The 27,899-nt window shown below is 37.8% G+C and overlaps 1 protein-coding gene across 15 annotated transcripts in view; it reads right to left on the reverse strand.

The window, feature by feature from the left end:
• Positions 1 to 256: 256 nt before the first annotated feature.
• The window catches only part of JMJD1C (jumonji domain containing 1C), a 365,523-nt gene continuing 337,880 nt past the window's right edge, over positions 257 to 27,899 (reverse strand). For 11 of the 15 annotated variants that reach the window (XM_017963006.2, XM_017963005.3, XM_017963007.3 and 8 more), the window contains 13 exons: positions 27,244 to 27,333; positions 26,630 to 26,757; positions 26,238 to 26,451; positions 24,213 to 24,427; positions 22,576 to 22,854; positions 19,289 to 19,457; positions 18,637 to 18,727; positions 17,637 to 17,767; positions 16,482 to 16,604; positions 10,659 to 10,798; positions 9,257 to 9,433; positions 1,463 to 1,594; positions 257 to 1,173 (listed from right to left, as the gene is read on the reverse strand). In XM_017963006.2, coding sequence (XP_017818495.1) covers positions 1,084 to 1,173; positions 1,463 to 1,594; positions 9,257 to 9,433; positions 10,659 to 10,798; positions 16,482 to 16,604; positions 17,637 to 17,767; positions 18,637 to 18,727; positions 19,289 to 19,457; positions 22,576 to 22,854; positions 24,213 to 24,427; positions 26,238 to 26,451; positions 26,630 to 26,757; positions 27,244 to 27,333 — 1,979 coding nt within the window. In that variant the 3' untranslated portion in view covers positions 257 to 1,083. Of the gene's footprint in view, positions 1,174 to 1,460; positions 1,595 to 7,444; positions 7,485 to 9,256; positions 9,434 to 10,658; positions 10,799 to 14,213; positions 14,344 to 16,481; positions 16,605 to 17,636; positions 17,768 to 18,636; positions 18,728 to 19,288; positions 19,458 to 22,575; positions 22,855 to 24,212; positions 24,430 to 26,237; positions 26,452 to 26,629; positions 26,758 to 27,243; positions 27,334 to 27,899 lie in introns of those variants that run through there. The other 4 variants (XR_004176957.1, XM_031652224.1, XM_031652225.1 and 1 more) reach the window with 4 other exon arrangements.

The raw sequence follows: 27,899 nt of genomic DNA on the forward strand, positions 1-27,899 counted from the left end.
TAAACTCTCAATATCCTGCAGGTGTCAGTGGAGACCTACATCTTTCCAGCAACCTAAAGGGTTACGAATACGTAAGCCTCAAGCAACCAACTGACAATAGCAGCCAGCTATTAAAACCAAGACTTCAAATTAAAACAGCTTGCTAAGGTCATACAGTAAGTGGCAGAACTCATATTTATATCCAGGATGACTGACTTCGGGTTCTTCTCTGCCCCCAGTGGTATGCTTGTCAACACAGGGAGAACTCTGGAAAAAGTCAATTTTTGATAAAGTCCTTTTAATGGAAAATGTAAAACCCCTTTCAACTTTAATGTACAAAGCCATATGTAACACTTGCACTTTAACAAAAGCAAGCCAATGTTTTAAAAAAATACATCATTAAATGTATATATGTATATATTTACATAGCATATTAAGTTTAATATTTAGCTTTAAAAGTTCACATAAATTTTACCAAAATGAGACAATTTTAAATAAATTACACCTTTTGAAAATGTTTAATTGTACAGTCAATAGCTTCAACAAAATATTGAAGTGTCTGTATTTAGTATCTACTTTATATACTTTATACTTTACAAATTTTACAATTATTTGGCAGTAATTTTCTGATTATGACATGACTGCTGTGCGATTCAGCAATTTCCCAGATGCAGGCAATAGCTGGTGTTTGTGTCCTATTCTCACAGTAACTGTCTCAATGTAGTGAAAAATATCAGTAATTTTAGTAAACTGTACAAGGTCACATTTACACTTGATCAACAATATAGCATAGAATTTTTTATTTTTTACCAAAAATAAATACATCATTTTAAATCTGGCATTTTCACAAACATCATATACACTATAATACAAAACAGCTATATAGTGCTGCTTTTAAAATTCTGTTTGTTTTATAGCTAACATTGAATCACAGGAGCTGTGACATAGGCTATACTGCTGCAGTGTCAGTAACAAGTAATTACTACAAAGAGAATTTCTTGGCACTGATGGTTTTATGAAGCGTAAGTCAGTGTGCATACATATCATCATTCAAGGTTAAGTAATCCCAGTTCAATGACCTAAACATATCAAACTGGATCACACTTAATTTTCTTCCATATCCTCTACTTCATCCTCATGTATCTTCAAGGCTCTCACCATTTCTTTGACGGCATGATACAAAATATTTTTAACCTGAAAGAGATGTTGATATTTCTAATCACTTCAGTTGGACAGAAATTAAAAAATGAAAACTTCCAGATTTTACAAAAAAAACTATTTTAATAGGGGCCTAGGAAAGCCAAATATAAGAAAAATGTTAAGCCAAAAGGGACACTATAAATCATACAATTAAATACATGGTGGTGTTAATCTTTGTCACCCTAATGTGACCAACTAGGCAATGACTGCCTAAGCTGTTCTACATGTATATTTCTGAATATAAAAAGCCTGCAGAACAGGACCTAGAACACCTAACTCTTACCTGTAGTTTATCATCATAATTGATTTCTTCCTTCAAAAGTCTCAGTTCCTGTGTTAAATGAAATGACTCCACAAGATGTTCTGGAGACACAAAATCTTCAGTTACCTGAATACAGCTGTGAAAATTCTGAACCTATCCCCAAAAGAAAAACAGTGAAATATAAGTTTTAGGAGGTGGAGCAAAGAAAAGCCGAGTTATTTAAAACCAATAAACACAAGAGACAATTCTACTGGAGAATTTACTTTCTCCAAAACATCAAATGGATTTTAAAGCAGAAGACCACATTTTATGAGAAAGTTATGTCACTGAAAAGCTTCATGTAAAGTGACTTTGTAAATGGAATATTTTTAAATGATAAAAAGAAAATAACTTTTCCAGGAATCCTTTGGAGAGGCTGATAACCAGATATTAAATTATCAATTTTGCCAAGGTGGACTTTTAAAAAATGTGTTACTTTTAAAAACTAACTTGAAAGAATTTATGAGGCAATCTATCTGAGTATGTTTATTGTTGCTCCATTGGCTTTCAGGATTTTGGTCATTTCACTGTTAACTCTTACATCAGAGAATAAAGAAAAGGAAATGAAACTTTGTTAGGAACTGGGCTGGAAAATGTAGTTCCAGACAGATCTAATGACCTCGACTGAGTTTCAGAAATATCCCAGGATTTTGGTTATTCGTGCCTTTCTTTTGTGACTTTCTTTCAAATTAGCCAATTAAAGATATCCCTTCAACCACCGGTGACATCAGTACAACAGTTTTTCAACAGTGTTCTCTCTCCTGACTAAACAGTTTTCCCAAGAAGCCAGTCAATAGTCTTATCTGTTATTTGCTCAGCATTTACAAACTGACTTTGCACTTGACTATAGAGCTGCTTTCTATTAATGCCAGTAAAACAAGAAAGGAAGGCCCAAGCTGATCCAATCTGGGATTTGTGGTGTTTGTAGATTATCTTCTCTTGATATTAAAAAATGTCACAAAAATTCCTGGGAAAGGAGAAATAATTGAAAAACTAAGCATTTAAAGTTATTCTAATTTTAAGTATGCAAAATAAATTTAATTGGGAGGAGTGAGATGAAGGAGATAGTAAGTGGGAAATGGAGACTGTGGGAAAAAAAATCTAATTGATGATAGGGTGATGGAATTCCAGAGGGGCTAGAATTCCTCCTCTGGGCATAATGACCACCTGAACAGCTGCTGAAGTCTGCAGAGTTCTTTAACTCAAGCACTGTGCCTCTATTGATAACTTGGTAGCATAGTAAAGTAAACATTCTCTTTCTTTAATCATTAGGCTGTTGGTTCCTCTGGAGGATGAATATAGTGGATGCCTCACATTTTCAGCATTTCTGTACAGTCTCACTGGCTCTTCATAATGTGTCTGTAGAACAGATGCTCTATTTCACAGAGCAGGAAACTATGGATGAGATGTTCAGCGCCTGTCCCAAGACAAATCAGCCAATAAATGGCAAGTCAACAGGAGCCCAACTCCTGCAGTGTCTTGTCTTAACAGATGCTTTACAGTCCTGCTTATTAACTCTCATACCAGCATACACAGTCTCCAAATGCCCTCTCTCCTTATATCTTTCATTTATCTGAACTTAAGGAGAGTCTTTCCAAAGTTTTAGCATGAAAGAACCTTTTGGTATATCTAGCGTAGCATGTCCTAAAATCATTTGTAGCTCCAAAATGTATGCTTGGTTCTTTTTGAATACAATTTCTCTTTATTGATATTCTCACTTTGTTCATCCATCATTTTCCTGGTTTCTGTTAGCTCTTTGAGCATATTTAAGACAGTTGTCTAGTAAGTCCAATGTCTGGGCTTTCCGGGGAAGGTTTTTGCCAATTTATTTTCTCCCTTTGAATGGGCCATACTTTCCTCTTTCTGTGTATGCCTTGTACCTTTTTACTGAAAACTGGGCATCTGAACATTACAATGTGTAATCATAATCTCTCCCTGCCTCAGTTTGCTGTTGTTGATTCCTGAGGGCTGCAGTCATCCACTTGTTTAGTGACTTTCCAAACTGTTTTTGCAAAGGCAGTATTCCTTGTTGGGTGTGGTCACTGAAGTCTCTGTTCCACTATCTCACTGGTCAGCCAGTGACCTAACAAGAGATTTCCTTAAATGCCAAAAATCAGCTGCCCTTTTCTTCATTAGCAGTCTCTTGGTTGCTGTATGAGTTTTCGATTAGATTCCAGAGTTCTGAAAAAGTTCATTCTGTCAGTCTTTGCCAGCTTATGGTTGTTTTAAAATGACTTTTAGAACAGTAACCTTTATTAGTGCTTACAAGATGCTATTAGGTTTCCTAATGACCCCTACCTGCTATACTTTGCATAAAGGCTTGAGGGTTACTTTGAAGAGCCCAGGGGTTCAGTTTTAAAGCAGAACACAACTCAACTTCTCATTTTGATTATCCCTTTTCTTTGTCACATTTGAGTCATTTATATTTCACTTCCTTGACATTGTCTTATTCATACTTGCCTAAAAGCATCAGTTATAATTATAAATAGGTAATGTTAAGAAAATATAATTTGTATTCACAGTAGGATTATTGACACTGTGATTGCTATTTACTCAGTTATTTGTGAGAACTTAGTGTGAAAAGATTTTGCCAAGAAGTCCTTTTGGTCATATGAATACAGAGAATTACAACTTTAAAATTTTCTAAACTCATGATAAATAACCAAACACAATCAATTAAACTCAGTATTTTTGGGCAAAGTTTACTAAAGATTATGTGTTAACTTAAAAAAAAAAAACAACAAAAAACGGTTGCTGTTTTTAAGTAAAGGCCACCCTAAACCTCAGAATACTACAGAATCCTGGAGGTCAGTGTCATTGCTCTGTGGAGGGATGTACAGGAGTTTCACAGAGTGAGTCCCAGTTACCAAGAGAAGATTTGTAAGTCTCCCATTCTAGAATAGTTCTTAGCATATAAAGAGGACTGTGGCTATGCTGCTTTCCCTCAGCTTGCTAAGATTATACCCCTCAGCTTCCTTGAACAGACAGCCCACTCTTCTCTCAATTTGGCTCTGGCAATGGTCATTGTTGACAGGCCAAAGAACAGAATCTTGTTTCTTCCCTATCACTGCTGGCGCCTGTCATGCAGAATCACTTGGTTGAAAATTTTTTGATAGGTGCCTTGGGTTTGCATGAGATTCCCATTTGTGTGGTTTCCAAAGTGTGGTCCCTGGACAATAAAATCAGCATTTCCTGGAAACTTGTTACAAATCTATAGTTTCAGGTCTCTCCCCAGACCCACTGAAATCAGAAACTCTGGTAGTGGGGTACAGCAATCTGCTTTATCAAGCCCTCCATGAAATTCTAACATATGCTAAAGTGTCAGAACACTGATTTAGAGTCTGATTATTCTGAGGGCCACCTACAGCCTACTGGAAGTGAAGTCATGAACAGTTTTCAGAACTTCTAAGACCTAAACAGGCTGTAAGTAATAATGCATCTCAAACATAGGTTAATATTGTAAACACTTATTACTTATTTTCTCTTAAAATTGCATTGCCACCAATTGTGAATTATGGACAACATCCTTTCAACAGAGTATAAAGAGCTGTGTTGTTGTCATTACACACATAGGAGAGGAAAGGTGGCAATTCCCTTTTATATAGCTGGCAATTTCTGTGCCAAAATATGTAGCAAAGAAGTTAGATCTTGTTTTGGATCACTCAGCAATTTAGTGGCAGAGCTCAGAATATAATTTGTCAGTCTAGGTAATATATGCTGCCTTGGTGTATTTAGATATAACATTTTTTATAGATGAAATTGTATTTCTATAATCTATGTGAATTTTCTAACTATCTCAAAGAGAATGTGTATAGTCATAAAGTGGGTTCTAACCTAAGTAAACTTTTGGAAGTAGCCAGAGAAAGCACATATAGGAAGAAGTAAACATTTATATGTTTTACAAAAAGCCCAATATATATAAATTATAGAAAGCCATAAATTTGTTTTCATCTACCCTTGTACAAAAACATGTTGTTATTGAGAACATATTTTCAGGCCTTCAGAATACAGACTTATTAATAATACAAACATTAAATGCATTATTCTAGGCATGGGAAGAGAGCAATGGAAAAGATAAATCTCTTACTTCATCATGCTTACGTTCTAGTGGGGGTTAAAAGACAATGAGCAAACTGAGTAAATTGTAAAGCATATTTTAAGGTGACAACTCAAATGGAGGAAAATAAAGCAGGAAAAGGTGACAGAAAGTTGGGGGACACAATTTACAGCTTTAAACTAGACCTCACCAACAAGGTGAAATTTGAATGAAGTCTAAAAAATTGCGAAGAAGCAAGTCTTACAGATACCTGAGAGAAAAACGATTCCAAGCAAAAAAGCTTAACAAGCACAAAAGCCCTGGAGAGGAAACATACTTGGTGCGTGTGGAAGTAGCAAAGAGGGCAGGATGGCTAGAGAGGAACTAGGAGAGCCATATGAGATGAAGGCAGTGAGACAGAGGGGGAAGTGGATATGTAAACTAACCTAACTTTTAACAAGGTCACTTTGAGCCTACTAAAAGACCACTCTTCCCAAAAAAGTAGCAGCAGGGAGACAAGTATAAGCATGAAATCTCTTTGGGGTAACAATGATTGCATCTGGATAAAAGGAACTGGGGGAAAATGTGAGATACTGAATTTTCACTGTGAACTTTTTATACTTTTGAATTTTTCTATTTATGTATTATATTTTCAAAAGAAAAACATTAAAAAGTAGTATTTTCAACAAATAGTACTGTAACAGCCAAATGCCCATATGCAAAAAATTGAACCTCGATCCATACTATACACTACATACAAAGATGAACTAAATTTCATACCCAAATGTAAGACCTCAAACTATAATGGTTCTAGAAGAAAATGAGGAGAAAATCTTAGTGATCTTGGGCTAAGCAACAATTTTGTAGATACTATGAAAATATCATCCATAAAAGAGAAATTGATCAACTGGACCTCATCAAAATGAAAAAACCAGCCAGGTGGGCTGGCTCATGCCGATAATCCCAAAACTTTGGGAAGCCAAGGCAGGAGGATTGCCTGAGCCTAGGAGTTCGAGACCAGCCTGAGCAACATAGCAAGACCCCATCTCCGTAAAAAATTTTAAAAATCAGCTGGGCATGGTGGTGTACATCTACAGTACCACCTACTCGGGAGGTTGTGGTGGAGGGATCACTTGAACCCAGGAGTTTGGGATTACAGTGAGCTATGACTGTGCCACTGCACTCTAATCTGGGCAACAAAGCAAGATACTATCCTTTAAAAAAATGGAAAAATGAAAAAAAATGCTCTTTGAAAAGAGAAGCTACAGGAAAGGAAAATGTATTTGTAAAATACATTATCAGATAAAAGACTTATCAGAAATTGGCAAGAAACACTCAAAACTCAGAAAAAAAGCAGCTAAATAGACAAAATATTTGAGTACATATTTAACCAAAGTAGATATACAGATGGCAAATCAAGATATAAAAAGATGCCCAATGTTTAGTCATTAAGAAAGTGCAAAGTAAAACCACCATGAGACACCACTGTACACTTATTAGAATGGTCTAAAAACAAAACTGACAGTAACAAGCACTAGCGAGGAAGCAGAGGAAATGAAACTCACATAACCCTGCACTGGGAAATGAAAATGGAACAACCGATTTAGAGAACAGTCTGGCAGTTTCTTAAATTTAATCATACATTATAGTATCACCAGGCAATCCCACCATTCAGTATTTACTTAATAGAAATAAAAATCTATGTTCACATAAAACCATGTATATGAATGTTTATGATAGCTTTATCTATGGATTGCCCCAAAGTGGAAACAACCCAAATGTACTTCAGCCAGTGAATGTACAGATTTAAAAAATGAAAAAAATATTCATACAACTACCCAGCAATAAAAAAAGAATCAACTGATAAACACAACAATAGGGATGAATCTCAAATACATTAAGAAAAGCCAGACTTAAATGGTACATACTGTGTGATTCCAAATGTATGGCATACTCATAAAAGAAGAACTATAGGGACAAAAAAGCAAGTTAGTTGCAGGAACTTTGGGTGGGAAGAGGTTGACTATAAAAGTGCAAGAGGAGGCCGGGCATGGTGGCTCACGCCTGCAATCCCAGCACTTTGGGAGGCTGAGGCAAGCAGATCACCTGAGGTCTGGAGTTTGAGACCAGCCTGACCAACAAGGAAAAACCCCATCTCTACTAAAAATACAAAATTAGCCAGGCGTGGTGGTGCATGCCTGTAATCGCAGCTACTCAGGAGGCTGAGGCAGGAGAATTGCTTGAACCCGGAAAGCAGAAGTTGCAGTGAGCCAAGATCGCACCACTGCACTCCAGCCTGAGCAACAAGAGCAAGACTCTGTCTCAAAAAAAAAAAAAAAAGTGCAAGAGGGAATTTTTTCGGAGTGATGGAATTGTTCTATATTTTGATTATGTTGTTACCTAACTATGCATTTGTTGAAACTCACAGAATTATACATTAAATAAGGTAAATTTTACTATATGCAAATTATGTCTCAATTTATAAAAATGACTACCTAGGTTAACTTTATAAAAACTGACATTGGATAAACTGAATATGTGAATAAAGATCTTCAAGGGAATCTACTTCGTATTATCAAAGGATTATTCCTATGTACCAAAAGATTTATAATACTAGTCTCTTAAATAGGCTCTTCTTTTGAGGGCATTTACATTTGAATACAGATTAGCTGTTTTCTGCTAAGAGGCTAGCAGTCAAAGAAATGGTGTATAGGGTGTACAGGTTAAACATGAATCATAAATAATATGACATCTCCGAAATAATCATAAGTCCATGGGAAAATATAACCACTTAACGTAAATACATTTTTTTTCCAGGAAGTTATCATAGAGAAAAAGGTACATTTATTATGACATTTGTTTTTTACTACTGTATCATAAATACCATTTGAGATCTAATAATGATAAATCTGACCCTGAATCTGACACATCCTAAAAGCTAAGTAGTATTTGTATGGAATAGTGTCATAAATGCTAAACAGTCAATGACTATACTTATATAAAATGTGAGAAAATTTCCTTGGTAAACTAATATACATCAGCTACATCTCAATTACTTAGCAGTGGAAAAGGTGGAGAACCAACTCTTGAGGAAAAGCAGTTTTTTGAGTTTTTTCTGGTTTCCCTGGTACACCTTGTTAATATAAGGGCTAACCTGGGCGGTAGTAGCCCCATTCCACCTATAGGAATCCACTGTGTACTTTTAATCCCATCCTCCATAACCACCCCATCTATTCTATGCCATTTTTCCTGGTGTTGGAAAAATTAGGTATTTTAAATTAGGTATTTATTTTAGTTTTTATATTTTGTGGATTAAGTTACATAAATTACATACCATCTTTCTTTAGACAGGCCCCTGCTATGCTATCATGCTGAAGAGAGGCAGGAGGTACGCTTAAAGCCTGATAAAAAGTCTGTATACTGTGTCCCCCCATGCTTTTAAGACTCACTATTCAGAGGTATATATGTCACTAGGAGGGCTTAAAAATCAGATTTCAATCTATTAAATCAGAGACAGTATACAAATAGAAATCTGGCTCATGTTAAAACAATTTAAAATCTTAAGGTAATTATGTCAGATTTCTGCAAGTACTGGGATGTCATTTTAATAAAGGCAGACTGGTGCAGGTAATTCTCTTATTTGTGTCTTCTATTTATATCTATACTAAGAGCAATTTTTTTTTTCCAAAACTAGTTTTTTCAGTCAGTAAAAGATATACTAGAAATAAGTTTGTATATACCTGATGAAGTGCTCCTGCTGGCAAAACAATAGCATCACCAAGGAACTGAATAAGAGTACAGGTTCTGACTCCATACTCTTCAAGCAGCCTTTGACGGAGCTTTTTATTCACATACCAACTTTGATCACGTATTGGATCATGTTCTGGTAGAACTTCAAGGCCTTGTTCTTTTGAAATCTGAAATATGAATTAAAATAGACACCCCAATTTAAGTAAGGAAATGGTAAATCCTGTTCAGTTAAATTTCAATTTTATTTGTAATAACAAGTCTTTTGTTCTCAGAATCAATGGAACAACTGAATGAGCTTCTTCAGTTAAAAAATAACATTCTGCAATAATTTGGAAAGCCAAAGAATATAAAACAATACAGCAACACTGAAATGCTGTTAATAGTTAGTACTACTTCCTGCCTCCTTCCACTATGAAGTTTCCATCTATCTGGTTTCCTTCCTTACAATTGTTTCAAAAGTATAGCACATAGATGAGGAACAGGGTAGTTGTTTTTTTTTTTACCAAAAGCCAAACCATTCATATGTGCGGATTTCATAAACATTTATTGATCCTTTTTTAAGGTAAGTATAAATACCTTTACATGGCTAACCTTCTAGTGCTTGAAAAATCAATTTCAAGGGACTTTTTCATCCGTTAAATAATCTGCTTTAGAAGACACAAATGATCATACTTCAGATTAAAATACAGGTAGGTATTCAGGGATAAGATGGTACAAATAAGGCTATAACTCTTTTACTTCACATTGATCACAGACAGAACTTATATCCTTTCAGAAAGATGATGTATCAGCACTGAAGATTTCTTAAAGGAAATCTCCTAATTACGAAGTTTAAAAAGTACCTGAGCAAAGGGTTTGAACCTATTACTTCAGGTTGATACATACATTTCTTTCAGAGTATATGACAACTACAGGCAAAGTATGATTACTCAAAATTTGAATCTATTCAGTAAGTATCATAGTATCAGATGTGATAGAGTAGAATCATTCCCTAGGTCAGCAGCCAAAAATATCTATCAGGTTCAAAGAAAATAAAGATCCTATCTTCTTTAGATGTTTCCATGAAATATTTGTTTTTACATCCTGCAACTCCGGATAGCTACTTTTCGCCACCCAACTAATATCTGGCTCATCAACAGATTAGTCTTTTATTAACAGGGAATGGAGGAACACTACCAACTGGGAACAAATCATTCAAAACCCCCAAAATGAAACAGGCTTTCAAACAGGAACAAGAGAAAGAGGGCTTTGACTGTCAACAAAAAACCCCATCTACTTTGAAGTAAAAATTATGTAATGATCTTATATTGCTGAATGCCAAGTGAAGGTACGCTAACAATGAATAAGTCCTTGCTCGAGCGGAAGAGATATTATTTGCAAACTAACTTATACCTTTTGAAGAAATTCCCTTATTTTGTCAACATCTTTCCCAGCATAAATATGCCACAGAGCACCAGGTATTTCACTTGAGTCCTTCAATCTTTTCCTTAAAATGTCATCCAAATCTTCCTCCTCAAATTTCTTGAGAATTCCTGAAACAAAGGAACATATTTTCAAACTGTTGGCAGAGACTACTAGAAAGCCAAGTCTCCTCAAGTTGATTTGTCAGAGCAGCAGAGTGCCTGACTAGGATCAGTACTTTTCTTTTTGTTCACCCAGGCTGGAGTGCAGTGATCTTGGCTCACTGCAGCTTCCGCTTCCTAGGTTCAAGCAATTCTCTTGCCTCAGCCTCTCACGTAGCTGGGACTACAGGTGCACGCCGTCACACCCGACTAATGTTTTTTTTTTTGTTTTTTTTTTTTGAGACGGAGTCTCGCGCTGTGTCACCCAGGCTGGAGTGCAGTGGCGCGATCTCGGCTCACTGCAAGCTCCGCCTCCCAGGTTCACGCCATTCTCCTGCCCCAGCCTCCGAGTAGCTGGGACTACAGGCGCCCGCCACCACGCCCGGCTAGTTTTTTTTTGTATTTTTAGTAGAGATGGGGTTTCACCATGTTAGCCAGGATGGTCTCGATCTCCTGACCTCGTGATCCACCCGCCTCGGCCTCCCAAAGTGCTGGGATTACAGGCTTGAGCCACTGCGCCCGGCCCGACTAATGTTTTGTATTTTAGTAGAGGCAGGGTTTCCCCGTGTTGCCCAGCTGGTCTTGAATTCCTGAGCTCAGGCAACCCACCCGCTTCGGCCTCCCAAAGTGCTAGGATTACAGGCATGAGACACTGTGCCTGGCCAGATCAGTACTCTTAAAAAGGAGTCAAACACAGTTATATGTTCATAACTTTTAGGACTACAAGAATAGGTAAGTGGGTACAAAGCAATAGTGATTTTCCCAGTTTGTTTTCTGTGAACCAAAAAGCAGGAGACAGAAAACCTAAGAGCTACTATGTAAAATTTAACCACCTTCCTTCCCTGTCCGAAGGGGTGGTCCTAACAATGACTTGTACTCATAGCATTTCCTAACTTACAAAGGTCTTTTATGGTCACTATTAGTTGGCCCCTATGCCTACTTAAGAATAAGGGATAACCTCTATTTTATACCTGAGTAAAAGGGTTCCATGAGGTGAAAGGTTTTACTCATTACCATTACTAATGAATGGCAGAGCAAAATGTATTCCGATTAATTTTGAGGGGCTCTCATATTTGATAATGGTTAATCTATAATCAAATGGAAATGTTTCATGAATAAAGTTGTGGTTTTGAGGAAAATCAAGCCATCCTTCTAAAATGTTGACAAACTAAAATCCCTACACATATATGTATGTACAGAAAAAACTTCAGAAGTATATAAACAGAAACAGTAACTGGTTGTCTCTAAGTGTAGGATCACAGGAAGGTCCTTTTTAAAAAACTGAGTTCATGACAGTGAACATTTAAATAAATGTTCTTTTTAAAAATTTTGTATAAATTTAAGGGGTACAACTGCAATTCTGTTACATGGATATATTGCCTAGTGGTGATGTCTTGGTTTTTAGTTATCATCACCTGAGTAATGTACATTGTATCTACTAAGTAATTTCTCATCACCCACCCCTCTTAACCACCCTCCTCTGAGTCTCCAATGTCTATCAGGATAAGGAATCAACCTAAGTGTCCATCCACGGATGACTGGATAAAGAAAATGTGTGGCCGGGCGTGGTAGCTCACACCTGTAATCCCAGCACTTTGGGAGGCTGAGGCAGGTGGATCACCTGAGGTCAGGAGTTCGAGACTAGCCTGACCAACATGAAGAAACCCCATCTCTACTAAAAATACAAAATTAGCTGGGTGTGGTGGCGCATGCCTGTAATCCCAGCTACTCGTGAGGCTGAGGAAGGAGAATCGCTTGAACCCGGGAGGTGGAGGTTGCACTGAGCCAAGATCATGCCACTGCACTCCAGCCTGGGCAACAAGAGCAAAACTCCATCTCAAAAAAAAAAAAAAAAGAAAGAAAGAAAGAAAGAAAGAAAATGTGATGTATATACACAGTGGTATACTATTTAGCCATAAAAATGAAATCATTGCTGGGTAGGTGGCTCACATTTGTAACTCCAGCATTTTGGGAGGTCGAGGTGAGTGGATCACTTGAGTCCAGGAGTCTGAGACCAGCCTGAGCAACACAGTAAAACCCGTCTTTACAAAAAAATAAAAAAATTAGCCAGGCATGGTGGCACCTGCCTGTAGTCCCAGCTACTCTGGTGGCTGAGGTGGGAGGATCTTTTGAGTCCAGGAGGTTGAAGCTGCAGTGAGCTGAGACTGTGCCACTGTACTCCAGCCTGGGCAACAGAGCAAGGAGACCCTGTCTTTAAAAAAGAAAAAAGAAAAAGAAAAATCATGTCTTTTGCAGCAACATGGATGGAACTAGAAGCCATTATCTTGAGCAAAACAACTCAGTCAAAACCACGTTATCACTTGCATAAAACTTTTTAAAGAAAGCTGTTACCTGCTACAAAGTATACATCAGATGTTTCCTAATTTTTGTGACAGTAATGTCTTTTTTACATTCAAACTTAGCTACAAGCATTTTTTTTTTTTTTTTTTTTGGAGACAGAATCTCACTCTGTCGCCCAGGCTGGAGTGCTGGGGCGCAGTGGCACGATCTCAGCTCACTGCAACCTCCGCCTCCTGGCTTCAAGCGATTCTCCTGCCTCAGCTTCCCAAGTAGCTGGGACTACAGGAATGCTCCACCATGCCCAGATAATTTTTGTATTTTTTTACTACAGATGGGGTTTCACTATATGTTGGTCAGGCTGGTCTTGAACTCCTGACCTCAGGTGATCCACCCACCTTGGCCTCCTAAAGTGCTGGGATTACAGGTGTGAGCCACTGCACCTGGCCAGCTGCAAGCACTTCTTAATTGAAACATTTAGTAAGTGTTTACTATGTGCCAGGCACTGTCCTAGGAAGTTGGGGATTACAATTAAGAAAGATCCATTCAAGAGCTCATGGAGTTAAAGAGGGTCCTAATAAATCTAGACAAATAAACATCACATTGTGGTAAGTGCAATCATATCAGTACAAAGGGTACAGAGAGAGGTTAAGTCCTCCAGTGTTATCTGTGACCAAGTTTTTTCCCAGTCGTGGTGTTAAAAAAAAAAAAAAAAAAAAAATTACGGGCAATGTAAAAAGTTGATCATAAAAAAATCATCCTTTACTCTGATTTCTTTCTCTTTTTTGTTTTTTTTGAGATGGAGTTTTGCTGTGTCATCCCGGCTGGAGTGGAATGGCACGATCTTGGCTCACTGCCACTTTCACCTCCCAGGTTCAAGCAATTCTCCTGCCTCAGCCTCCCAAGTAACTAGGATTACAGGCATACACCACCACGCCCAGCTAATTTTTGTATTTTTAGTAGAGACTGGGTTTCACCATGTTGGCTAGCTGGTCTCAAACTCCTTACCTCAAGTGATTCACCCGCCTTGGCCTCCCAAAGTGCTGGGATTACAGGCATGAGCCACTGCGCTTGGTGTATTTTTCTTGTAGAGAGAGTTTAAAATGTTCTCTTTAAAAAATGACAGTTGATGTTTTTAAAATCTGTTTTCTTAACAAAATTAAAAGCTGGAAACTTTGAATTGGTTTTCTGACTTTCTTCCTTTAAATTTTATTGCTCTGCAAATTAAAAGTACATGAGGCGGGGGCAGCATCATAAGAAAGAGAACGACTGGCTAGAGTAGAGTAAGTTTACTTTCTTTAATGAAGACTTCTAGGGTGAATGATAATCTGAGTTACATTTGAAAGAATGAACACAGGAGTTTGCCAGGAAGACATGGAGGTAAGAGACACATGACAGATGGAGGAAAAAAGCATGATCTTTTAAGTATTTTTCAATGTGTTTGAAACATTATTATAACCCTAAAACGTTGTTTGTGACCACCTATAAAAAGTGACAAAAACTTTTTAGATAAAGAAAGAGAGCCAAAGATTATTTAAAATGTTGACATTCTCCTGAAATTTTCTCAAAAGAAATATGCTAGAAACAGACACTGGGGGATATGCATAAATCAAGATGAGGAAGAAAGTTCTAGCTTTTAAGGACATGAATGAATAGTAATGGAGGAAAGCAGGTTAACTTCTATATTGTAATTTCTAAGTGCTACAGGGCAAGATCTGAACAAACTATAATGAGATACAAAGGATATAACTCCATGGCATCACAGGATTAGAAAGGATAAATAATCTGAACCACAGGTCACATTTCTGTGGCAGCGCTCAGACTATAACTCAAGTGTACCCACTGACTCTCAACTCTCTGGGGGATGGGAGTGGTAACCTATTATAGTCAATAGTGTCAGTTAAAAAGCTGAGTAGCATAATGTAAAAATGAGTTTCTACAGTTTTGATGTATTTTAGGTTGTGTATTATAAAATTGTCAAAATGTATACAAAAGTAGAGTGAATACTATAATGAATCCTATGTCCCCAGCACCTAGCCATTAAGCTATAGATCCATTCTGGGATCCAGATAGCTGGATGTCATCCACAGAATTTCACAGAAAGTGCATGTGAAGTAGAAAAGGTAGAGAACATCTGAAACCCCAAAGAAGTCTCCAACTCCATAAGGTGTCAGAATCAGAAGTGGCATCACAGAAGCAGAAGACTATATTCAAAGAGGTTGTGATTAACGGTGCCATTTATTATAGACAAGGGTTAGTAATAAATGAACCAGAAAGATACACTGAATTATCCAAATATGTGTGAGTGACAGCAGTAGCAATAGTAATTTCAGACCAGTATGGGATAAGACTACAATGAACTGAAATGTAAAAGGAAAGTGACAGAGATGGTAAAATATTTCTTATGAGGTACAAGCAATAGGATGGAAAGGTTTAAAGGAGGCTTTCTTTCGAGAAAGAAAAAATAATTAGACTTTGCTTTTATTGTACAGAGAAAAAGCCAATGAAGAAGAAAATTTTAAGGGCCTAAGATTGTATCTATGTCTTTATAAAGAAGGGAATAACTGACAGAGCATGATTTCAAAAAGAAATTCAGGGGACAGAAATGAAAACCTATGTACTGGATAGAAAGAGGTTACTTCCACTTAAAAACCCCCTTCTTCCTCTTTTTACTGGAGGGGAAAAAGAATGAGCCACAAACCATATTTTAATCATCTTTAGAACCCTAGGACTTAGTTTCTATGCTTCAATAAATGTTTTCTTGTTGGTTTGTTTTTTGTTTTTTTCTGGAGATGTTTTGCTCTTGTTGCCCAGGCTGGAGTACAATGGCACGATCTCAGCTCACAGCCACCTCCGCCTCCTGGGTTCAAGCGATTCTCCTGCCTCAGCATCCCGAGCAGCTGAGATTACAGGCATGCACCACCATGCCCAGCTAATTTTGTATTTTTAGTAGAGACGGGGTTTCAGCATGTTGGTCAGGCTGGTCTCGAACTCCTGACCTCTGGTGATTCACCCACCTCGGCCTCCCAAAGTACTGGGATTACAGGCATGAGACACTGCGCCCGTCCTTAATATATGTTTACAAGTGAGCTTAACAGTGTATTTTCATCAACACAATACTTAATGATAGAAAAGAAGTTAAAATATTCACTTTTAAAATTAAAATTTCACTTAGATTAAAAAAAAAAATAGGAAAATTATTCAATCTTCAAGTAGTAAGGGCTAAAATGCCCCTACATCCATTGCAATTCTTTTTGAAATCTTCACTGTTAACTCAGAAGCTGATATTCTGGACGATACTAGTGAATGTGATTATTCAACTGTTATTTCAAAGACTACTTATTCTTTAAGTTACCTGCTTTTGAGAGAATGCCATTTCCTTTTGCTATGCCAACATAGACTAGAATATTTACAACATCAGAAACTTCAATATGGAGATTTGTTGTTCCTATATCATGATCTTTAGCAGCAACTACACCTGTGTATAAAACAAAATTTTACTTGACAAAATACTTTATATATATAATAGTATAATCAGATATCCCTCCAAATTAGCTCTATCTGCATATTTTAACTATAATTTGAATTTTAGTTTCCTTATTACAAAAACCTGTTCCAAAAGCCACAATCTATAAAACACCCTATTATTTCAATAATTACATTTCTATTATAATAAAATGTACTATGGTTAAAAATCAAATTAACAAAAAATCAATTAGCAGGTACTTAACTATATTTTGGCTGTTAATTCCTAAAATGTTGCTTAATAGAAAAAAGGATGGATTAAAAGAACAGATTTAGTAAAAACTAAAAATCATTAGACAATTTGTACGAACAGAAATTCTTTTTTTGAGAAGGAGTCTCACTCTATTGCCAGGCTGGAGTGCAGTGCAGTGGCACGATCTCGACTCACTGCAACCTCCACCTCCCAAGTTCAAGCAATTCTCCTGCCTCAGCCTCCCGAGTAGCTGGGACTACAGATGCACGCCACCACACCCAGCTAATTTTTCTATTTTTAGTAGAGATGGAGTTTCACCATGTTGGCCAGGGTGGTCTCATTCTCTTGACCTCATGATCCACCCACCTTGACCTCCCAAAGTGCTGGGATTTATAGGCATGAGACACCACGCCCATCCTTGAACAGAAATTTTTTTTTTTTTTTTTGAGATGGAGTCTTGCTCTGTCGCCCAGGCCGGAGTGCAGTAGCGCAATCTCAGCTCACTTGAACCTTCATGCCTCCTAGGTTCAAACAATTCTCCTGCCTCAGCCTCCTGAGTAGCTGGGACCATAGGCACACGCCACCATGCCTGGTTAATTTTTGTATTTTTAGTAGAGACAGGGTTTCACCATGTTGACCAGGATGGTCTTGATCTCCCGACCTCGTGATTCACCTGCCTTAGCCTCCCAAAGTGCTGGGATTACAGGCGTGAGCCACTGTGCCTGGCCTGAACAAAAATTTTTAAAAATCCAATATAATTCCTACATAGGAGAAATGTGAATATATACCTACCATAAGCACTGCACAACCTGGGTCCTAGATCAGGACGTACAAAAAATCCTGGCAAATGAGAGGCCAAATTGAATTTTCCTTCTGGATTACAATATTCCGGCAATGGCAGACTTTTTAAAAGATCTTCGTATCTGAAGAATAACAACATTGCCTTCTTATAAAGATCTGCATTGATAAGTCTTTTCACATACATAATTTTCAAGTTGTTCAAAACACCAGACTACCTTTCCATAAGACAGGTAACAATCTTCCTTGACTCAAGTGATACTGACTAAAATAGCAATTCTGCCTCTCTAACCATTAAAAGCTGTAATAGAAGGGAGGTCCTAAACAGGGTGCTGTGTTTTTTTTTTTTTTGAGACAGAGTTTCACTCTTGTTGCCCGCCTTGGCCTCCCAAAGTGTTGGGATTACAGGCGTGAGCCACTGCGCCCAGCCTCTTTAACGTGAACATTCTTCCTTCACTGCCCTAACATAAAGACTTCCCCACTGCTGAGGCTACCAACTCAGTTTTGCTATCAATCAATCAATCAATCAAATGCTGAGGCTACCAACTCAGTTTTGCTATCAATCAATCAATCAGTCAGTCAGACAGGGTCTCACTCTGTCACCCAGGCTGGAGTTCAGTGGCATGATCTCAGCTCACTGCAGCCCCCACCCCCGTGGCTCAAGTGATCCTCTCACTTAAGCCTCGCGAGTAGCTGGGACTACAGATGCCTGCCACCATGCTTGGCTAATTTTTGTATTTTTTCGTAGAGATGGGGTTTTGTCATATTGGCCAGACTGGTCTCCAAGTCTTGGACTCAAGCGATCCCCTCGCCTTGGCCTCCCAAAGAGGTAGGATTATAGGTGTGAGCCACTATATGACACTCAGCCTCAAGTTATTTATTTTTAATTGAGGAAGAAAAAGTCTACAGGTCACATTTACAGTTACTTATTCTATCTCTGGGGATAGTCTCAGCTTGATCTCAAAAAGTCGAGTCAAAATGAAAAGTTTCAAACCTTGCTGGCATCATAGTCTTGAAGTCTTCTCCTGAAGGCCAATCTTTCAATTTTAAAACAACTGTTTCTCCACTTTTGTTTTTCTGCCGTTCTATAAAGAATGCAGTTAATTACTAAAAGGGTAATTTCTGCCTTTTTATCTTTATTAACATTTGGAGAGAAACAAATGTAAATGAATGAATGATTTGATTGTTGCACATTACATGCTTAATGAATGCTTGCTTATTGACTTATGTACTTATGTAGTATTAAAACCTTTATTCCTTTTTTACATAAATAGAATTCATTAAATTACCCACTTGTAATATCTCAAAAATTGTTTTTAAAAATCTTGGTAACATTACAGTCTTACATTTACACTTTTAATTTTCAAAGAGTTTTACATAAATAATTCAATTTTCACAAGCTTATGGAACTGTCAAACATTTCTCCGTAAGTAAAACAGTATAAACGGCATCTTTAAGGTCAAAGGAAATTAGTGGTAGAGACAGGGATTGGGACCCAGTATTTTGTTTCCAATTACTTGTTTCTTTTTATTAGACAACAACGTAAAACAGATGTTTCAAAGACTTAAAATCTGTTAAGTTACATTTGGAATTTATCATTTTGAAGGAGTATGATGGAGAAAATAGTAAAATAAAAACGAACATACTTGAAACTTCTTCAAAACCATCCCAGAATTCCTTAACATTGGCATTTGAAATGATGCTATCTTTGCAGTTCAGGAGATCAGCTTGGTGGTCTCCAAAATCAAGACTAATTGATTCCGCCTTCCATAGGCTAATGTTCATTTTCTTATGCACACCAGAAACCACTGCAGGCTTATAAATAAATAGATAAATAAATAACAGTTAAAAGATACATAGACTTTGTTTTTTTTTGAGACAGAGTCTTGCTCTCCTATCCAGGTTGGAGAGCAGCGGCCTCATCACACCTGACTGTAACCCTTTGGGCTCAAGCAATCCTTCCACCTCAGCCTGTTCAGTAGCTGAAACTATTAAATTTCAAGCCTAATGAGTGATTCTCTGAGAGTGAGTGTCTCCTTTGAAATTATATAAATTCAAATCCCCTCAAAGCTTTCTTACACTTGGTGGCGGGGGGTACATGTCCTCTCCACCCAAATTCCCTAACAGCTTTCTAATAATGCAGAAACCAGTAATGGAAGATTTGCAGCTTCTAAAACAACAATAAATGATATATAAAAACATATCTAAGAACATCTGATATATTATTCTCAGGTTTTAAACAAATTCCTGTATTCTAATGAAGCAGAATTCTGGAATACAGAGAACACAGTAAGCTATGACTTAAAAGTTTCTGAAAAATGATATTTACTAGGCTGGGTGTGGCAATGCATTCTTGTAGTCCCAGTTCCCAAGGCTGAGGTGGGAGGATTGCTTGAGCCCGAGTTTGTGTCCTGCCTAAGCGACACAGCAAAACCCTGTCTCCAGAAACAAACAAAAAATCTAAGTGATTATTAGTATTCTTAAACTAATTAAGATAATTAAATAATAAGATAGTTAAGATAATTAAAATTTAGGAATCACAAAAGCAGAATAATCTCTAGCTAGATTTTTTTTTTTTTTTAGAATACAAAAGACATCTTAAAAAAGAAAAAAATCCTAAATTCTGGTTTATTACATGGATGAATGTTCCATTAAACATTTTTTCAATGAGCCAATAATATATACAACTTTAAAAAGAGGTCCGGCCAGGCGTGGTGGCTCACGCCTGTAATCCCAGCACTTTGGGAGGCTGAGGTGGGTAGATCGCGAGGTCAGGAGATTGAGACCATTCTGGTTAACACAGTGAAACCCCCTCTCTACTAAAAATACAAAAAAATTAGCCGGGCGAGGTGGCGGGCGCCTGTAGTCCCAGCTACTCAGGAGGCTGAGGCAGGAGAATGGCGTGAACCTGGGAGGTGGAAGTTGCAGTGAGCAGAGACCGCGCCACTGTGCTCCAGCCTGGGTGACACAGCAAGAACTCTGTCTCAAAAAAAAAAAAAAAAAAAAAAGATAAAAAGAGGTCCAGGTATTAGTTAACTTGCTGGCAATTCATGCATTAATTCCTAGTGCCTAGTACCTATCCAATAATATTCCTGCTATTATGGTAATCAGCAGCTTGCTGAAAGTAAATTTTTAAAACAAGATAAGGGTTAAGCTAATTAGTATATCAAAATAATTCAAAGCAGAATTCTTAGGCTATCACCATGATCTTATTTTTTTGGGAGACAGGGTTTCACTTTGTTGCCCAGGCTGGAGTACAGTGCACGCGATCATGGCTCACCGCAGCCTGGACTTACTGGGCTAAAGCAATCTTACTGCCTCAGCCTCCCAAAATAGCTGGGACTACAGGTGTTAACCACCACGTCTGGCTAATTAAAATTTTTCGGTAGAAAATGGGTCTCACTATGTTGCCCAGGCTGCTCTCCAACTCCTGGGCTGTAGCAATCAATCTTCCTGCCTTGGCCTCCCAAAAAGTTGGGATTATAGGCATGAGCCACAGCACCAGGCCTGTAAAGCTTTCTGATTAGACTCCTTGCCAATGGTATTATTCTCTTCTAACTCAACTTCTAATCTGTCTTGCTGTCAGTTACTATAAAATGTCAATTTGATTATACAGATTCCACAATTAAAACTAGCACCTACAGTATAATGTTAAAACTCTTCAGTATGATATATAAGGGCATTTCATCATTCCTCTAGCCATCTCCTTACACCACTCTCCCCCATGAACCATCATCTATGTTGCAGATAATCACACCTACTCAGAGAGTTCCCTGAACACCTGTTCTTGTGTATGTCCAGCCTCTTGTCCATCTAGCAAAAAACTTCACTTAACCTCTAAGGAATCAATTTAGACTACCTTTTTGAACTAGTATCCTAGCTTTGACATTTCCTTTTCTGGGTTCTCATAGCACCTTGAACAAAGTTCTTAAAACACTTAACATAATTATGAAAACAATTATTTGTGTGACTCTTTTCTACCTCAAAAGCCCACACAAATTAAATAAAATTTCAGCCCAGTAATGTCATCAGAGTTTCAAGGAGAGCAAGGCAAAAAAGACATGCTAAATCTTGTGTATATGCAACGCGCCAGTGTGCATTTCTTTTTTTGGGGTGAAAGATTCGCTTTCATCAGATTTCGAAAGGGATTAGTTACCTAAAAAGACCAAGAAGCATTGCATTAAAATGGTTCTTACTCATTTTTACATAGCTTACTCATTTTTATATTCTTACTGCCTATGACAGAGACTGGATCTCTTATTAGATGCTCAGTAACAGTTGAATGAACAAAGTAAACATTTTCCAGAAAACAAGAAATAAATTTAACAGAATAATACTGTCATACAAATACTTAATTTGTTCATAATTTTTGTATTAATGTAGCAAACTGCCATCTGAAATGTATATCAAACATTATCAAAACTTTTGTCCAACAGAAAATCATTTATATTAGAGGAGAAAGAACAATATAGTTTGTCATTCAAGATTCGATGAACTAATTTGTAAGTAAATGTTCTATGTATAAATATTACAGACAAGAACACCTACATAGGTTCATGAAAAATGCTGTTAATTATTAACATTTTAATAGTAGACATGGATCTACTAACTGGACTAAAATATCAATCTAAAAAAGAGGAGAAAGGAACTGCATTTTGTAAATTCAAGATGCTATTACATGTCTGTTCTGACAGATGAAAAACTAACATAAAATAATCAATGCTTCCCTGTTAACTCATATTAAATCTGGCCAAAAAACAGGAATTGAGAAATAAGCATTCTGACAATCTTTTCGGTACTTTCATATCTTACTGTCCCCCAAATGTGTTAAGTACTATTTCCCCCCTCTACTTCTATCCCTAAGGAGGGAACCATTCTATTTAATAAGCTTCGGTTCTACCAAGAGTGTTCTTAATCAGCCTAAAATACACACCTGTCCTTGTTTCCAACATTCTTTGAAAAGCTTCCAATTATTGCTATTCTTATAATCCTTAAGCCATAAAATATGCTTCTCACAGATCCAAGAATGTGGTATATCACTGTATAATTTATTATTTTCATCCACTGCAGATATTATGCTTTCTTCAGGCTCTTCTTTAAGCTCTGGTTTTACATTTATCTTGGAGGTTTTACTTGGTGGAATTTTGTTTTCAACAACTGAAGCAATTATGTCATCAAGAATGTTAGGCATAGTCCGTCCACTTTTGCTACTCTATTAAGGAAAAAACAAAACAAAACAAAAAAAACCTGTTTTTGAGAGAAATCATATACATTTTCCTCCCACAGACTTATTTTTTTAAACAATATCCCTACACTCCAGAATATACGCACTTAGATTTGAGTTCCTATATTCCTGACAAAATACAAACCAGAAATCCGGTTGTGTGAGAACTGCCAGGTCTGAAGAACTTGGAAGTACAGCCTTCCTGTCTTTTACATCGTTATAGGCCTGGGACAGAGAATACAGGTAGGTGGCATCCCTCATATACATTTTAAAAATATTTTTAATATTTTATGTTATAAGAAATAGAGATGGGGGTCTTGCTATGTTGCTCAGGCTGGTTTCAAACTCCTGGCCTCAAGCAATCCTCCCACTCCGCCTCCCAAAGTGCTAGGATTACAGGCATGATTGACCCCCCCAGCTCACTACAACCTCCACCTCCCAGGTTCAAGTGATTTTCCTGCCTCAGACTCCCAAGTAGTTGAGATTACAAGCATGCACCACCATGCCTGGCTAATTTCTGTATTTTTAGTAGAGACGGGGTTACACCATGTTGTTGGCCAGGCTGGTCCCTAACCCCTGACCTCAGGTGATCTGCCTACCTCAGCCTCCCAAAGTGTTAGGATTACAGGCGTGAGCCACCACAACCAGCCCCCATATACTTTTATTTTTTTTGAGATGGAGTCTCGCTCTGTCACCCAGGCTGGAGTGTAGTGGCGTGATCTTGGCACACTGCAACCTCCTCAGCCTCCCGGGTTTAAGCAATTCTCTGCCTCAGCCTCCCAAGTAGCTGGGATTACAGACACATGCCACCACACCTGGCTAACTTTTGTATTTTCAGTAGAGACAAAGTTTCACCATCTTGGCCAGGCTGGTCTTGAACTCCTGACCTCGTGATCCAGCTGCCTCAGTCTCCCAAAGTGCTAGGATTATAGGTGTGAGCCACCGCACTCGGCGCCCCCATATAGTTTTAAAATACATTATATTGCTCTTCTTTTTTCCTGGTAAATAATTAAAGCAAAAGTTGACTTCTGATTATTTTAAGTAACATTCAACAATCACTTTCATGTGGGTTCTTCCCTTCACTAGACAACTAGTTTCCAAATTCTAAAGGGGTATCTTAGGGATCTTCTGGAATCGAAGAGCCTCCCCTCCACCTTTCACCTTGGAAAAAAAGATGGAAAATGCCAGCTTTCAAGGTACAGTTATAATGCAAATAGAAACATGCCTAGCAATTTGGTACATTTGATTTCATCTGCATATTGGGTAGTTCAGAGCCAAAAACCAAGTCTCCAAATCATCTCTGTTTAAGGCCCACATTAAAACCAAAAATCTGGCATCACACTCACTGGGGCTCCCATTGAATATACTGGGGCAAAGGCAATGCCAGCATCTGTAGACCCCACACGTAGCTTTCCAGCTGTTGTAGTCAGCAAATCCCGTAAGGTTGAGCCTTGTTCATTATTCTGGGACACAAGAGGTGATGTTCTGCCATTTGGAGATTCAGAGTTGTCTTGTTCTCTTTCTTCTTTAATTTGTTTTTCAAGGGTAAGTTCTTTGTTTTCTGAAATAGAAAATTTCACAGATTTTGTTTCGTTTTTTGTTTTGAGACGGAGTCTCCCTCTGTCACCCAGGTTTGAGTGCAGTGGCGTGACCTCGGCTCACTGCAACCTCTGCCTCCCAGGTTCAAGTGATTCTCCTGTCTCAGCTTCCTGAGTAACTGGGACTACAGGCATGCGCCACAACGCCCAGCTAATTTTTCTGTATTTTTAGTAGAGACGGGGTTTCACCATGTTGGTCAGGCTGATCTTGAACTCCTGAACTCAAATGATCTGCCCACCTTGGCCTCCCAAAGTGCTGGGATTACAGGCATGAGTCACTGTGCCCAGCCCTTACAAATTTTCATTCTATTAAGCATGGCGCTAAAGTACAGACAAAACTGGCCCCAGCATTTTCTAGTGGGAGATAAAAACTGAAGGAAGCATTAGTGATTTATTCACCTAAACACAAACCTGAGGATGAGTGAGGTTTGAGACCAGCCTGGCCAAATGGATTCAAATAATCTAAATGTAAAAAGGCGTACCTCAATATTTAAGACATGTTTACACCTGTTACAAATGAAAAACACTACAGCAAAGACAGGTAGAAAATACAGGTAAGCTGGCCGGGCATGGTGGCTCACACCTGTCATCTCAGCACTTTGGAGGCTGAGGCAGGCGGATCACTTGAGGTCAGGAGTTCAAGACCAACCTGGCCAACATGTTGAAACCCTGTCTCTACTAAAAATCTAAAAATTAGCTAGGCATTGTGGCACGTGCCTGTAATCCCAGCTACTCAGGAGGCTGAGGCACGAGAATCGCTGGAACCTGGGAGTCACGAGGTAGCAGTGAGCTGAGATCATGCCATTGCACTCCAGCCCAGACAACAGAGTGAGACTCAGTCTCAGAAAAAAAAAAAAAACACAAACAAACAAAAAAGAAAATATAGGTAAGTTACACATCTAGTGCTCTGGTGGCTTTATCAATATGCTCATCCACAAACAATTCTGTAACTAACTTTGGTATGTAGTTAAAGGAAGGCTAAGGCTGGGTATGGTGGCTCACGTCTGTAATCCCAGCACTCTGGGAAGACGAGGTAGACTGCTTGAGCCCAAGAGTTCAAGAAAAGTCTGGACAACATGGCGAAACTTCACGTCTACAAAAACTAAAAAAAAAAAAAAAATTGGCCAGTCGTGGTGGTTCACACTTGTAATCCCAGCACTTTGGGAGGCCAAGGCAGATGGATTACCTGAGGTCACGAGTTTGAGACCAGCCTGGCCAACACAGTGAAGCCCTGTCTCTACTAAAAATACAAAATGAGTTGGGCGTGGTGATGCATGCCTGTAATCCCAGCTACTAGGGAGGCTGAGGCAGGACAATGACTTAAACCTGGGAGGCAGAGGTTGCAGCGAGCCAAGATTATGCCATTGCACTCCAGACTGGGAAACAAGAGCAAAACTCTGTGCTCCCCCACCTCCCAAAAGAAAATTAGGCATTGTGGTACACGCCTGTTACTATCAGCTATTTGGGAGGCTGTACTGGGAGGGTCACCTGGGCCTGAGAGGTCAAGGCTGCAGTGAGCAACAATTGTGCCACTGCACTCCAGTCTGGGTGACAGTCTCAAAAAAAAAAAAACCCACCCTAAAAACAACAACAGGCTAGTTCCTAATAAGCGAAGACAAAATGTTTTACATTGAACCTAACCCATAATTCAAGCAAAAGACCAAAGTAAATTGTTTACCTTGATATTAACAGTACTTTATTGTACAATGGTACATGGTTGGTTAGTTATACTATACTCTTCTCACACATCCCTAGATAATCAATTATGTTTACCTTTTTTTTCCTCTCTGGCTTTTTGCTCTGCAAGATCTGCTAACCAGTGCAGTGGTGACTGGGATTCTGGAGGAGTTAACTTGTTATCTGTGCCTACATCACTCTCTGGGCTGCTGCCACCATTTTTCTCAGACTTCTGAGGAGTATTTTGCTGCTGAGACTCAGGCATGCACAGAGAAATTTTATTACTGTGATTCAGAACATTCTGTAAAACCTACAAAGGTAGAACAATTATATCTTTAAACACTTTCTTCAATTATTCAATTAGTAGTACAGATATAAGAAATTTACACAGAAATATAGCAAACATTAATTCATACCTAAGTCCTATATCAAATTTCAAATAAATATCAAAGTTGACTTTATTTGAATAACCAGAGAGTTTTACTCACTTGAGATACACCATTCATTGTAGGAAAATTTCCAACTTGTAAATTCTGTTTGTTAGTACAATGACAATGGGATTTAATACCATATTTTTCTCTAAGAGTGTGCATGGCATCTAGAAGATCTGTCAAAACTACAAAATAAAATGGTAGTTAATAAAAAGATTACCACTAGTCGTTAATGCTGTAAAATTTTTTTCTTACAATATTTTATAATTGGGAATAATGGAGGTTTTCTTGTGCCCTTTAAATTTCTTCCATTTTTCTCCATTCTCTTCTATTACAGATTTGATTATTCAACCAAATTTATGTTATTTACTCTTTTATCGCTACTAAAAATTAGATATGCTCAAAAATTGTAAAAAACTTTCATTAAAAATCCAATAGGCCTTTTCATTACACTCTAGCTTTCTCCTTCTAATGGTGAACTTTCTTCATCACTGAGGCTTGGACTTACCTTCTAAGCTTTATTACATAGAGGATTTCCAATAACTGAGCAAGACAATTCAAAACTAGTTAAATCTTCTGTCTCCACCCTGTTATATTTCCAGATACTCCTTTAAGTGCTCCCTTAATCTGCAGCAACCAAGAGCAGTTATATTACATGAAGGTATACTTACCAGAACCAGGTATAATTTGGGTTGGCATTAAATGTTTGTGATCATGAGGCTGTCCCTTCACACACTTCATCCAAGCATATAGTTCTTTATCTGTAAGACAATATACCTTGTAGTATATCACACTCATGGTTTCACAATTATAAATTGATGGTTAAAAGAACTTAACGATTATATACAACGTCTCATTGTCTAGAGTCACAGCCAAGGAGAAAAAGAAAAAAATAAAAATAATGAAATAAAATGTCAATGATATGCTTTAGATGTTTGGTTCTGAAACAAGTCATGAAAAACAGTTCCACCATTTCCTGAATTATATAAAAACAGTGATATAAAATGGATATAATGATAGCCTTTTAAAAATTTTCCAGTCATTATTATTAGTCACCTCTATCTTTTCTGTAGCTAATCTCCTTCTCTTAGCTGTTTTTTGTGCCAAACAGAATTTATGCCTGATCCTAGTACATCAGACTGACACAGTTTGAGATGACTGTTAAATCACTTTCCTCTTATGCTTCAAAGACATGTAGAGGAACATGAGACATGTGAAAAAGCTGGTACCATACAGTTATTATTAACTGCTATTGCTGACTTCAAATAAGCTTTCATCCCTGAAGTTGTAAACAATTAAGCATACCACAGGGCATAACATAAAGAAT

Source organism: Papio anubis, chromosome 11 (assembly GCF_008728515.1).
Source record: "Papio anubis isolate 15944 chromosome 11, Panubis1.0, whole genome shotgun sequence".
NCBI lineage: Eukaryota > Metazoa > Chordata > Mammalia > Primates > Cercopithecidae > Papio > Papio anubis.